The 14,002-nt window shown below is 33.7% G+C and overlaps 8 protein-coding genes across 8 annotated transcripts; 3 read left to right on the forward strand and 5 right to left on the reverse strand. All coding sequences in view use genetic code 12, as the record gives it.

The window, feature by feature from the left end:
* Positions 1-342: 342 nt before the first annotated feature.
* On the reverse strand, positions 343-1,302 carry CD36_21190 (aldo/keto reductase, putative; the record flags this gene model as incomplete). Its single annotated transcript, XM_002418552.1, has 1 exon — positions 343-1,302. One exon carries the CDS (start codon positions 1,300-1,302, stop codon positions 343-345), a length of 960 nt encoding a protein of 319 aa, XP_002418597.1.
* Positions 1,303-2,069: 767 nt separating this feature from the next.
* Positions 2,070-2,720, forward strand: CD36_21200 (GTP-binding protein, putative; the record flags this gene model as incomplete). Its single annotated transcript, XM_002418553.1, has 1 exon — positions 2,070-2,720. One exon carries the CDS (start codon positions 2,070-2,072, stop codon positions 2,718-2,720), a length of 651 nt encoding a protein of 216 aa, XP_002418598.1.
* Positions 2,721-2,867: 147 nt separating this feature from the next.
* CD36_21210 (conserved hypothetical protein) lies at positions 2,868-3,629 on the reverse strand (the record flags this gene model as incomplete). The annotated part of the gene is made up of 1 exon (XM_002418554.1): positions 2,868-3,629. One exon carries the CDS (start codon positions 3,627-3,629, stop codon positions 2,868-2,870), a length of 762 nt encoding a protein of 253 aa, XP_002418599.1.
* Positions 3,630-3,876: 247 nt separating this feature from the next.
* CD36_21220 (conserved hypothetical protein) lies at positions 3,877-5,394 on the reverse strand (the record flags this gene model as incomplete). Its single annotated transcript, XM_002418555.1, has 1 exon — positions 3,877-5,394. One exon carries the CDS (start codon positions 5,392-5,394, stop codon positions 3,877-3,879), a length of 1,518 nt encoding a protein of 505 aa, XP_002418600.1.
* A 1,383-nt stretch (positions 5,395-6,777) lies between these two features.
* CD36_21230 (sterol o-acyltransferase 2, putative) lies at positions 6,778-8,607 on the reverse strand (the record flags this gene model as incomplete). Its single annotated transcript, XM_002418556.1, has 1 exon — positions 6,778-8,607. The coding sequence occupies one exon, from the start codon at positions 8,605-8,607 to the stop codon at positions 6,778-6,780; it is 1,830 nt and encodes a 609-aa protein (XP_002418601.1).
* A 931-nt stretch (positions 8,608-9,538) lies between these two features.
* CD36_21240 (conserved hypothetical protein) lies at positions 9,539-10,318 on the reverse strand (the record flags this gene model as incomplete). Its single annotated transcript, XM_002418557.1, has 1 exon — positions 9,539-10,318. The coding sequence occupies one exon, from the start codon at positions 10,316-10,318 to the stop codon at positions 9,539-9,541; it is 780 nt and encodes a 259-aa protein (XP_002418602.1).
* Positions 10,319-10,957: 639 nt separating this feature from the next.
* Positions 10,958-11,851, forward strand: CD36_21250 (spermidine synthase, putative; the record flags this gene model as incomplete). Its single annotated transcript, XM_002418558.1, has 1 exon — positions 10,958-11,851. One exon carries the CDS (start codon positions 10,958-10,960, stop codon positions 11,849-11,851), a length of 894 nt encoding a protein of 297 aa, XP_002418603.1.
* Positions 11,852-12,372: 521 nt separating this feature from the next.
* CD36_21260 (adenine aminohydrolase, putative) lies at positions 12,373-13,440 on the forward strand (the record flags this gene model as incomplete). The annotated part of the gene is made up of 1 exon (XM_002418559.1): positions 12,373-13,440. The coding sequence occupies one exon, from the start codon at positions 12,373-12,375 to the stop codon at positions 13,438-13,440; it is 1,068 nt and encodes a 355-aa protein (XP_002418604.1).
* Positions 13,441-14,002: the final 562 nt, after the last annotated feature.

Here is a 14,002-nt window from a genome sequence, read left to right on the forward strand (position 1 = left end):
GGTTTAACTGTCTCTTTTTTTTTGTTCTGTTTTAGAGTGGGGTTTTATAGTTGGTGAGTGGTTGCATATAAAAGCCTCAACAATACTAAGAGAGAGAATTTAAGATAGGAGATTGTTTCTCGGTTTTGCAAATGTGTGGTTACTTTTTTTTAGTGTGACTCTTTGCCTTTGTCTCTCCTATCTTTTTGCACTTTCCTTCCTTCACACGACCTACCTTATCAATGCTGGTAATTACCCTCTACACATACCTCATGATATCTGCTATTGGGTTTAAAATCCTTTTCGATGCTTTAAATTAATTGTCTCTATATAAAATGTCTTCCTAAATATGGTTGATCCTGCTCATGCACCTTTGAAAAGAGTTGGATCTTTTCCTCCCCAAGTCAAAACCACATGGGATTCTGGTTTGTTCAATTTTTCTATAATATCTGGATTCAAACTAACCACACCTAAATTCACACCCTCTTGTAATTCATCATCATCTTTCTTACCTTGTGGTAAAATATCCAAATTCTGCTGAATTCTTGCTGGTTTATCACTCTTGACTAAAACAATAAATCCTTGAAGGAATGACCATTTGAGCAATATTTCAGCTGGTTTTAAGCCAGATTCTTTGCTAATGGATAATAACTCTGGATCATCCAATTTGTACCCTTGAGTAAGCGGGGAATAAGCTTCAGCCAAAATTTCGTGCTTGTACAAGTACTCTCTCAATTCCAATCTTGGTAACCATGGGTGCAATTCCAATTGATTAAGAACTGGTTTAATCAAAAACCCTTCCCAATTAAACAATTCTTCCAAATGATCAACACCATAGTTTGAGACGCCAATAGATTTTACAATCAATGGCGAGTCAGTTGGATTCAAAACAAGTTCTTGCAAATATTGATAGGTGCCTAAACGTTGAGCCTTAGAAGTTAACGGAGAATGGATCAAAATAAGATCAGCATACTCAATGTTATCTTTAACATCATTCTTAATTCTTTCAACGGCTTTTTTTGTCTCTTCGTATCCCTGTGATTGATTGTCAATTTTGGTAGTAAACCAAATATCACTTCTTTTGACTTCAGGATGATCATCCAAAAATCTCTTGATACCTTGAGAAACTTCTTTTTCATTACGATAAGCAAGTGCAGTATCAATGTGTCTATACCCATCTTTCAAAGCTTCATAAGTCAAGTCAGCAGCCTGAGAACGATCTAATAAATAAGTACCATATCCAATAACAGGAATGTGGCTCCCGTTGTTTAATTTGTAAGTAGATTGTCTAGTCAATTGAATTGATGAAGTTAAGTTTGACATGGTTATTTGATAATACTCTGATTACTATAGCAAAAAAAATAGGAATAAAGAAAAAGAGATAGAAACATAAAGAAAGGAAAATAATTTGAACAATATTGTTGGTTTATATATAGCAAGCTTCGGTAATTGTGGCAAAAAAAAAAAAAAATGAAGCACATCAAGATTATGCAAATACCGTTGATTACTTGAAATTACGTAATTCTTCATGAAATTGATGCACTAATTTGATGCTGACTAAACATATACATCTCACATTTGTGACACCAACAAAATATTGGTCCTCCTCCTATCCAGTGAAGGCAACAACACCAATGATAGGATAGAATGTATGAAACAATGTCTTCTAAAATAATGCTTGGTCATTAATATTGATTAATATTTCTACAACTTTAAACATTATATGCCATACAAACATACAATTGAAATTGATACTACCAAAACTTGATCTTGTCAAAGCCGACCAATTTTTTTATTATTCAGTTCCATATTTGAAGTTGCAGTTGTTGTTGGGAGGTAAAAAAAACCTGTTGTATCCTGCAGATAATCAATCTTACATTTCCTACATTTAACTTACTCAGGTGTGTGTGTCGTCAACAATTGACAAAGAGAGAGAGAATAACAACAACAACAACAACAACAACCAAAAAAAAAAAAAGGACCCAAGATAAAAAATAAATTAACCATTGAGATAATTAAAAGGCTGACTATTTATATCGTTGAACGATACAGTTTATTTAATTTATTTTCCATATACATTTAAAAACCCAATGTCATCATCTAGAAAGAAAACATTATTGAAAGTCATCATATTAGGAGATTCTGGTGTTGGTAAAACATCACTTATGCAACAATTTGTTAATAGCAAATTTTCCCATCAATATAAAGCGACTATCGGAGCTGATTTTTTAACTAAAGAGATCACCATTGACAATAACAAACTGGTCACATTACAAATCTGGGATACCGCTGGTCAGGAGAGATTTCAAAGTTTAGGTGTTGCATTTTACAGAGGGGCTGATTGTTGTGTGTTATGTTTTGATGTAACGAACGAAAAGTCATTGAACAACTTGACCAGTTGGAAAGATGAATTTTTGGTTCAATCAAATGTATCTAATCCTCAAGATTTCCCATTTATTATAATAGGTAATAAAATTGATGTTGATGATTCTAAAAAAATACCCTCATTATCTAAAAAGTTGAACAACATCACAAACAACCAAATGGGTGGTTTAAACTATCCTGTTTTTGAAACCAGTGCCAAAGACGGAGTAAATGTTGAAGCTGCCTTTGAAGTGATTGCCAAAATGGCATTGCAACAAGAAGAATTAAATGCCTCTAATGGCAATGATGTAAATGACGATTATAATGATGCCATAAATATCCATTTGGACTCAGAAGCAAGTGCATGTGGTTGTTGAGAAGTTAGTAAATGACAACATTAACAAAAAGCACACAGGCGAAGAAAGAGAACAAATAGATATCGCGTCTTCATTGGAATTCGTTTAATTATTTTTTATTTAAATCTAATACACACTTTAATTTCAAGTATCGTTTTTTTCTTTCTTTTATTTACTCTTGAGACAACCACAGACAATCTTAAGAACCATATCAAGTAAATCATTACCAGTTTTAATGTCTTGTTGTTGTTGGTGGTGTTGTTGTTGTTGATATTGGTTATGTGATTGTTGTCCTGGTTGTTGATGATATTGTGGTTGGCCAGTTCCATGATAAGCTTGTTGAGGTGGAGCGACATTAGTTGTTCCTTGAGCCCATGAGCTTGGAAGTCTATCAAGATTAACACCTTTCAAATCAATAACCAACACCCCGGAATTCTTTTTGTCTATGTAATGTTTTAATCCCACTTGATCACATAACTCATCGACTGCAGGCTTAATCTTGGCAACTCCATTGGATGAGTGTAATCCTTTACCAACAATAACATTCAAATGGGATTGATTTGTTTTGACAGCATAATAAATTCTTCTCTCTAAAATCCATTCAGCTTCTTTGACATATAAACCATGCAAATCAATTTCATCTGGTCCACTATCCTCGTTATTTTCACGGAAAACGTACTCAGCAGCTTTACGATTACACTCCTCCGCTTGAGCTAAAATGCGTTTCAGCTCTTCACTCAAATCGTGTGCCTTTTGACCATCACCTTGTTTGTATGCACTTTGTGATTGTTGACTCAACTGTTGTCTTTTTTGAAATAATCTATCAGCCTCACTTCTTAACCGTTTATACTCGGAATCGGTGGCATGATTGTAATCACGTTGATTATTATCGTCAAATAATTTAGCTCCTCTGTTAAAAACCTCCGTCATTATTTAGACAAGGCACCCCTTGATGTATGTATCCTTTTTTTTCTCTTTAATTTTTGTTTACAGATGAAACTGAAATTTCAGGGAAGACCCGTGGTTCAAGAACCAGCCTCTTGAGCGGTTTTGTGTAACATCGCACGACCTCTACCCACAAAGTAAAACAACCGCAACAACCCTTTCTCGTATTACTTGTACTATTAATTAATTTTGCACCTATTCAGTGTAGATATATATCTATATGTTTGTAGTTCTAAAATTTAAATTCATCATTATCGGGATATGGTGTTGGTTTCCCAACATGTGGTGATTGAAGAAAAGTGTTTGGGGTATTGTATCCGTATGAATCTGTACTGTAGTTCTTTTCAAAGTTGTTATTCACTGGTGTCAAGCCACTATCAGATTCTCGACCCACTGCGGGATTCTTAAAATAAAGCTCATCATCAGGGAATTCAGATGCATATTCGTCTTGATTTCCGTCTTCATAATCCGCGTACTCTTCATAATCTTCATCATCATCTTCTTCTTCATTTTCCTCTTCACTTTCTGCAGAACTTACTACAGCCGTCTGCTCGGCAGTTATAATAGCTCGAACTTTCTTTGGCAATCTGTCTGGTCTGTAGAACCTTAAATCAGCTCTTCCTATAATGTAGGCAAGGTTGACAATCACTTCAAATACACCCCAAGCAAAATACATTGAAACTGGCTCAGAAGCTGGTCCACTTTTGAAATTAGTTCTTGCCTGGAACACAACTATAGAACGAAGAATGGAAGCAATTAATAAGCATACAGTAGAAATTATAATGATCACCAACGAAACATTATGTTTGAGGTCACCTCTCTGATTAGACAATCCTTTCACCATTTTAAAATGATGGTGAGTTGCAGCAATAACACGGGTAGCGTGTCTGTGGTTGGAGTTTCGTTTCATAAATGTTGCTTCTGCTTCCTGTGCTGCCCCCTTTTTAATAAAATAAAAGGGTGCAAAACTCTCGATCCACCACGGTTGATAAGTATATCTATTTTCATCTTTTTTCGTTGGTAACCAAAGTGACAAACCAATCAACGAAGTTGCTGTCAAAGAATAAACTATGACCATAATAGATGCCCAACGGTTTAAATTAATGTAGACAAAGAATCTTTTTGTTGATAAGTAATACATGTAAGGAATTGCTGAAGCTAGAATAGCTACTGCAAGTATTATGGCTGCCAGCAAATACAGCGAGATCATAAATACCCAGAATAGTTTCCTTGTTCCTCCAACAGGATGCCTCCATGTGAAAAGTCTTTGTGCCAATATCAAATTGGTAGATACTAATAACACGTTCGGTATGACAAAGAAAACTTCACCAGCAATACCTTCTTTGACATTGACAATGTTGACAGCCCAGGTAGCTCGCAATATAAATGATAACATTCTTATCATCATGGTAAAAGCCCATACAAGATTCAACATAAAATAATGACCTCTACTGTAATTGATCAGAAAAACAACAAAATGTATAACTGAAATAACAAGAAATATACAGGCAAATAATATCAGGGGTGCTACATCATTGTGAAGAGGGTACTTCCCAAGTAAATTGAATTGCTTCCCCATGACATTATGAATGAAAATTGGAGGTAAATTTTCTCCAACAAGGTTTTTCCCTCTGGCGACAGTAACATAGGCACCAGTGCCTCTATCGGGATTTTCAAATACGTGAAGTAATAATTCCAATAACCCTCTAGTAGCAGAATATGGGTCGTCACTCCCATAGTCAATACTCATTTTATACTTCTTGTGAATTAATATTTGTCAGTTTCCTGGTCTTATTTTTTTATGGATGATTAATCGGATAGAATTGGACCAAATCGGTAGACAGAGACTGATCAAATAATACTTTAAGATGGTTTATAAATGGTACCAGCATTCGAGTATTTTTTTTTTTAAAACGAAAAATGGAAAAAAAGAGAATATTAATATAATGGCAGCATCGTCTTCATTTATAATAGCGTACTTATTCAGATACTATATTGATTGAGCTTAGCAGGTGCATAAAAGTTTTAAACTTACAATAATTCCAGAAGTATTGATAACAAAACAATTGAAACCTAGTAGTTAAACATGTATTGCATGTGAAAGAAAGAAAAAAAAATTCTTTTTGGCCTTTCCAGTATCAAAATTCTACCAAATCGGTTAAATGAACAGAGATAGTCCAACCGTTTGTGTGCGGTTCACAATTTTTTAGACATAATTATTAGTTAAACGGTTCTGTAAGAATTAAAATCAGTTTGAATGATTTCCTAACTAGGCAATCTTTATGAATTTCGAAAGGTAAATAACAAAAAAGTCTAAAAAATAAAAATTTTTCCCTTCATTTAAATTATGGGGACTGACAACTAATTAACCGCACTGTCGAATTGATGCCAATCTGATTTAGTGTTTCTTGGCCAATCTTGAAGTTTGACATTTTTAAGGGACAGTACACAATATGTCACAAATATACCTGACAAGTTGGGAGACAAAAGTTAGTACATCATGCTTGATGAGTCAACGTGGATTTCTTCAACAGCAGCATTCATGATCCAATATTATAACTTGACAAATCTATTACATTGGAGGCTTATGTAAATCACTAACAAACAGTTTGAGTTTTGTTGGAACGCTTGTACCATAGACGTGTCGGCAAATTTCTGATGTAGAAAGAACGTTACGAATTTGATGTAGATAGTTTATAAAATCAGCAATACCATTAATACAACAAATATCGATTGAAAGTTAAAGATTCTGTAAAAAACTTCAATTCCATGTTCAAACAAATGTTGCCGATCGTATTGACAGTATTACTTTAAACTATCGTTACTTTAGAGTTTTCTTTCGTTTCTTTCGTTTCTTTCGTTTTTTTTTTTTTTTTTTGACGGATGACTTTTCTCCAAAAAGGGTTCATTAATTAAAACAAACTTTTGATATTTCCTAACGACTCTGATTTACAAAAAGAAAGTAGTAATTTAAACTTTTCGTTTCCTAAAAGCAAAATAAACCTGTACTTAAAAGGGGTAAAATAAACCTTAATATGTAGACGCTAAACATAAACAAAAAGCATTACTCTGATATGTTGTGTAATAAGCCCTAACTTCTGGTGTAAACAAAAAATTCACCAACCCACACATCCTAAAACACTAAATAAAGTGTACAAATAATACTTGGACCGCTGATAAACCCAAACCAGCAAATTATGTTACCTAACACCTTTTTATCCTTCATAAATTTACTTCTGCTCATAATTATCAATGGTATCTGTGACATTTGGAACAATAACAAATAACCTCTCAAATTTCCAAAGATGACGTACATCACAAGTTCGTGTACTAAACTGGACAACAAAAATGTGATTATTGCCGCCAGTTGCTTATTGACATTAAGTGCACTGATACTAGAATGGTACACATGCCTCAAGAGGAACTTATGAACACAACGATTCCATTGATTGGCAAACTCTGAAAAATCAGTGCATGACCACCATGGCCCATAAAAATCACGATCGGCAAATCTCGACAACTCGGCAATAGCATTCAAAATTGAATCCCAAATCAAAAAGAATGTAAACAAATATACCATCAAGAATGGGGGAATCATATCCATCAATAGAAAGAAATACTGTGGGATTCTTTCCAGTACTGGTAATTTGCGTGCAACTTCACATCTAAGAACTATGGGATACAAATTATTCTCAGAGATAAGAATCATCAAGAAAATAATGCCAAAAATCCCAAACAATTTACCAAAAAAATAGGACCATCTGATTCTTTCTGTTCTCGGAAAATTTAGAGTGTACACCAATGTTGGAAACATGCTGTACTCAAAATAATTGAACAAAGTTATATTCTGTGGGAATCTGATCAACCCTTCTTGCTGTAGTTTGGCAATTGACTTATCTGTCTGGGCTAGATCAAATACATGATGATCCTCAGGATTCTCAGTAGTGGCATGAGTTTGATATTCCAATTCATATTTGGTAAAGGCTATGCTTTCCTGGAGCACTTTCTCTGTTTCTTTTTTAGTGTGTCCTTTTGGTAACTTGACTTTTCCATGTTTCAATTTCTCAAGATATTTCTCTGAAAATAACCCCTCCTTGTAAATCAGCCAGAGATATCCATTGTAAAACGCGTAGGAGTGCATCTTCATAATAAATACTAAACTGTGGAGCACTAAAAACACTTTGGCAATCCATGGGAAATCTAAGCAATACTCCAGAGCTATCCATAACCAAAAAAATAAGAACAACCCGTCAAACGCTGCCTGTAGCCACCAACCAACCTTTTTCCACGATAAATACCCATTTTTGCAAGCATATTGTACGAAAAAGGCAAAATAGGTTGATAAATACATTGCCAAATCGACTAACCCAACTTTAAATAAATCTCGTTTAAACACCTTTACCACTGTCCATTGCAAAATTGGGGTTGAGTTTTCAAAATATGTATGAATAAAGTTGTTTACCATAGCAAAACCTGTCGCCAACCAAAACAAAACATACATTCCAAAAAAATCAGTTTTATAAAATTCATCAGATTCAAAAATGGTCGAAGATTTTGCTTTGAACGTGATGTCATTGAATCTAGATAAGTATTTGGATTTGTCAGATGCATGTTTGCTATCAATTTGTCTTTTCCTTTTTAGAAAAACCTTTTCTCTTTTTGAAACATCAACTATAACTCCATTTAAGTCAGCAGGTGAGTCTTGGTTGTTACTTTTTTGTTTCCTTAATCGTAACTCATTTTGCTCAGTGGTTGGTACAGCGATAACCTCCTCTACTGAAGTTGTAGTTTCCTGCTGAATTATGCCATCCTTGTCGGGAACGGTATATGAAAGCTCGACCTTGGCGCTATCATCTTCGGAAGAAGAATTGCTATGATATTCGTTGTCCAATGCCAAAGATTTCCTTCTGGCATTCTTATCTGAGATAGCGTTCAAGTGCTCCAGCGTGTTTGTTCTCCCCATGATCACTTTTAGGAAACCTGATTACTAATTGATGTGGCAAATGGTTAGAAGAGTTGCCGAGGGTTGTTCTGTCTTTGCAATTGGACTTTATAATATATGATGCGTATATGTTGTAGATGTCAGTTGCCTGATGTTCAATTGGCGGTGCTGATTAGGGCAACTCAAAAAAAAAAAAAAATACAAAATAAAGAAATCCTGTATATATAAGAAAAATGACAAAAAAGTAGTTGGAACCGTTTTACAAAAAAAAAAAACAGTAAAATAGTTGCTATCGGAGTTTAAATTGGAACGGACTGTGACAAATTAGTAAAAATAATCTGTTGCTTCTGGTACTGTTTATTAATATCGTATATGTAGTAGGTAATGGATAGTGAAAAGATTCTGAACTCGCTTGTTTTCTTTGCTTCTTTACTCCTATTTAATAAAAAAGAGATTTTGCCTTTGCATTTATATGATTCAGAGGATATCGTTTATCAATCTCCTCTGAAACATCCAAACCAAAAGGATGTTTCGGGAACGAGAGAAAAAAGTGACCACCGGATAACTGTTTCAACAGACCATTTATATCCTTTTCACCCCTATAGCAAAAAAAAAAGAAACCGAAACGCATGTCAGCTTTGAATTTTGGTATTTACGGATCTTGTTCAAAGGGGGGGTGGGAAAATACAATTATCCGATTTATATTATACTCCTCTCCGTATATACAACAAAGAGAAATTGTGATTCCATGACACTCTTTGTTTTAAACGATTTGATAGATACAGTCTAAGTTTGTATTTGAGAGTGTGTGTGATTAAATTACACAAAACCTATGTTCACTTAATATGACGTTTACAATTCGCCACCGGAAAAGATTTGGCAGCACAATATTCCGATTATCCAACCTATATCTATTACTATATACAAGGTCTAATTTCTAATTCTCTCTACTCTATTTATAGACTCTCTCAAAAGGTCTTGTGTCGTTAAAACATGAATTCCAAACTGTGCTGACTACTTTTTCTGCCTCTTCGGGTGATTTACAAATCGGATTACTGGAGACAGATAAAACAGCACGTCTCTTGATACAATCCTGAAATTTCTTTCCAAAATTCCCCAACCCGGTTTTCTTGATTTCTTGCCAAATTCTGCATTCACCACTAAGCATAGAAGCTCTAATTTCCGTACACGCATGATGTCTCAAGTTGTTCATATCGAGATCAAACTTCAAGTAATCATAAACATGAACTAGCTCATGGGTTAGGATATCTTCCAATTGCCACTTATTTCTTATCCAATTGGCACACAATAATATCCCTTCATTAGGATGAAATCCACCACCTTTTGTGAAATCGCACACATCACAAGTAATATTTTCCTTGGTTATTATTGGTTGCTTGTCCTTGGTTAATTTTTTGATATGATCCATCATAAATAAAACCGAAGGAGAATATTCTAACATCCAATTACGATACTCGTTGCATTGCTGGCATTTCTCCTCAAGATTTCTATTGTTGTAATCAAACTCATACTGTGCTTTTTCTTCGGGACTTAATCCTAACCCGGTTTGGTACAGAAGGGTTCTTCTCCACCATTCAAATCCATTAAGTTGGGAGTTCGGCGATAACTTCAATTCAGAAGAATCTTTTTGTGGGGTAGCAGCTGACATATTAGATTCACTTTGGACTGTTGTAGTTGTCACTGTAGAGAAGATAGTTGAACTCTTTCTCATGGGAAATTTTTCTCCAATTTTTTACTGGACTATATACAGGAAAAACTGGATTTTTCAAATCAATCTAATAATAACAACAATCAAATAATAATTTCCACCAAGAATGTTTACATAAACTTGGAATAAAGCTAGAAGTTCTTTTGTTGCCTAAAAAGAAATCTAAATAGCCTCATGATTCTTTTAAAACTGATCTTTTTTTTTTTTTTGGCAGTTTTTGGTATATAATTCTGGCTCAAAAAAGTAATATCTTCCATGATATGTCATCTACACATTACTAAAGGTTATAACTGATTAGAAGATCATTATGAACCCTCAATTACCAACAACTTGTTTACAAAATTGGTCCAAATCCCCCAGAAAAAGCACCCATTCAGTTGAATTAAAATAAGAACTGATATCCTCGAACACACGACCAAGTGAATCTTTTTCTCCAACCTTTTTTTTTTCGCTTTGTTCTGTTGTGTCTTGCTAACTTTCAAATTATGCAGAAGTTTTTTTTCAATTTTGTGATTAGTAAAAATCTTTGTTTTCCAATTACTATTCTGAAAAAATTTTTTTTTTTTCTATCCAAGGTCAAGTTTTAAAGATTCCTTATATTTGTCTTCTTATCTTAATAACTTTGAACACCTAACAATTACAATGGCTCAAGAATTAACCCATCCTGCAATCAAAGATGGATGGTTTGCTGAAATCTCCGATACCATGTGGCCTGGTCAAGCCATGTCTTTAAAAGTTGAAAAAGTACTTCACGTTGAAAAATCTAAATACCAAGATGTTTTAGTTTTCAAATCAACTACCTATGGTAATGTTTTAGTTTTGGATAACTGTATTCAGGTCACTGAACGTGATGAATTCTCTTATCAAGAAATGATTACTCATTTGGCTTTAAACTCTCACCCAAATCCCAAGAAAGCTCTTGTCATTGGTGGTGGAGATGGTGGTGTTTTAAGAGAAATCTTGAAGCATGAATCAATTGAAGAAGCTTGGCTTTGTGACATTGATGAAACTGTCATTGAAGTTTCCAAAAAATACTTGCCAAACATGGCCAAATCTTATGAGGATCCAAGAACTAGAGTTCATATTGGTGATGGTTTCAAATTTTTGGAAGAATACAAAAATCAATTTGATGTTATTATCACTGATTCTTCTGATCCAGAAGGTCCAGCAGAATCACTTTTCCAAAAACCATACTTTCAATTATTGAAAGATGCTTTGACTGAAAAAGGTGTTATTACTACCCAAGCAGAAAACATGTGGATTCATATGGATATCATTTCTAAATTGAAGAAAGACTGTAATGAAATCTTCCCAGTTGCTGAATACGCTTACACTATGATCCCAACTTACCCATCAGGTTCAATTGGTTTTATGGTTTGTTCCAAAGATCCAAATGCTGATGTTTCTAAACCAATCAGATTTGATTGGACCGATGAATTTGTGGCTAAAAACTTGAAATACTACAACAAAAAGATTCATGAAGCTGCATTTGTTTTGCCAACTTGGGCCGATCAAGTTTTGAACAAAAAGGACTAATTATGATCATTAATTAAGATTTAGACTTTTTTTTTTTACTTATTTATGATAGTATCTATTCAATGATAGTAAATTTCTGATTGGAATGTTTCGTTTTTTTTTTTTTTTTTTTTTTTTTTTTCTTCTCTCTGACAGCGAATTTAGTAATATCTTGTTGGATCAGGATTAATGAAAGAAACCTCTATCTGGTGATTATTAATGATTCCAGCACTGTTTATTTTGAAAAAGTGTTTAGATGGGTAACACTCGACATGATTACCGAATCAAAATCTGGTCGAGGCTATTCCGACGGAACAAGTTACAAAATCTCATATTTGGTTTCGATTTGAGATGCGATGCAAATCTGACACCAAAGAAAAAGAACGAAAAAAAAAACAACCGTTAATTCAGAGATATGGTCTTCGATTTCTAAATACGAAATTAGTATCACATATTTTTTTTTTTTTGTTTTTCAATTATTTAATTGACTTATTTTTATTCTTTTCTTTTCTTGGTTTGTTTAATTTTAAAATACCTTCAATATGGCCCAATACCAATGCTCAGAACATATGGAAAATTTCCTTAGAGAATTACCTAAATGTGAACATCATGTTCATTTGGAAGGTACTTTAGAACCATCATTATTGTTCAAATTAGCAAAAAGAAATAACATCACATTACCTCAAACATTCCCAAAAACTGTCGAAGAATGTAATGACAGATATAACAGGTTTGCTGATTTACAAGATTTCTTAGACCATTATTATATTGGGATGGGTGTTTTGATTACTGAAAACGATTTCTACGATTTAGCCATGGATTATTTTGCTAAAGCTCATGCTGATGGATGTCTTCATTCAGAAGTTTTTTTCGACCCTCAAGGTCATGTTGAAAGAAACATAGATATTGATGTTGTTGTTCAAGGTTTCAATCGTGCATGTAAAGATGCTAATATCAAATACGGTACTACCAATAAATTAATCATGTGTTTGTTGAGACATTTACCAGCCGAAAATGGGTTACAAACCATTCATTCAGCTTCTAAATATTACCAAAGTGGTATTATTCATGGATTAGGATTAGATTCCAGTGAAAAACCATTCCCACCTAATTTGTTTACTGAATGCTATGCTCATATCAAAAATAATTTTCCTCAAGTTGGGTTAACTGCTCATGCTGGTGAAGAAGGAGATCATACTTTTGTCAGTGATGCATTGAATTTGTTGAATGTTTCTAGAATTGATCATGGTGTCAATTCTCATCAAAATGAAGAGTTAATGAAGAGATTAGCAGAACAGAAAACTTTACTTTCTTTGTGTCCATTATCAAATGTCAAATTGCAAGTGGTTAAAGATGTTAAAGAGTTACCAATCGATAAGTTTTTCCAAATGAACGTGCCATTTTCCATAAATTCAGATGACCCTGCTTATTTTGGTGGATACATACTAGACAATTATAAAGCTGTCCACACGAGATTTGGGTTTACTAAAGACCAATGGAGAATAATTGCATTAAATGGAATCAACGGTTCATGGTGTGATGACCAAAGAAAAAATGAATTGATCAACTTGGTTGAAGAAGTTTACAAAAAATATAAAATTGAAGGTTAACACTTTGGAGATAAATATATAAAAGGTTTTATTATAGAAAGTAATATAGACAGCTGTAATAATTTAAATTTGTAGAACTATATAGTCGGATATTATTCCCATGTACTAGTCTGCGTCATTCCTTAAATAATACACGCTGTACTACAAGCATAACAAGTGTTCTTGAAGAATTAAATAAAACCCCACTATACCCATAAAATGGTTAGTTGAATTTTTAGACATATTTTGCTTGCTTCCTTGTTGGGATAAGTTATTGCAAAACTGATGAATTTCAATCTATGTTAACTCCGTGGGTGCTTTTTTTTTTGTTGAGTCCTAGATTGTTGCAAATGATACTAGTGATGTTCAAAATATACTTTTTCACCACAAGTTACACTCCCATATATCACTTTCAAAGTGAGGGAGGATAATGATTGGAAGGATTTTACAATATTATAAGGAACTATATTTCCAATTATGTGAGGTACTCGCTATTAAGAAACTGATAATAACATACATATAAGATCCACATCATGTGCATTCACAGAATTTATATTTCTCCTCATTGGATTTAGTCCATATT

Source organism: Candida dubliniensis, chromosome 2, assembly GCF_000026945.1.
Source record: "Candida dubliniensis CD36 chromosome 2, complete sequence".
Taxonomy (NCBI): domain Eukaryota; kingdom Fungi; phylum Ascomycota; class Pichiomycetes; order Serinales; family Debaryomycetaceae; genus Candida; species Candida dubliniensis.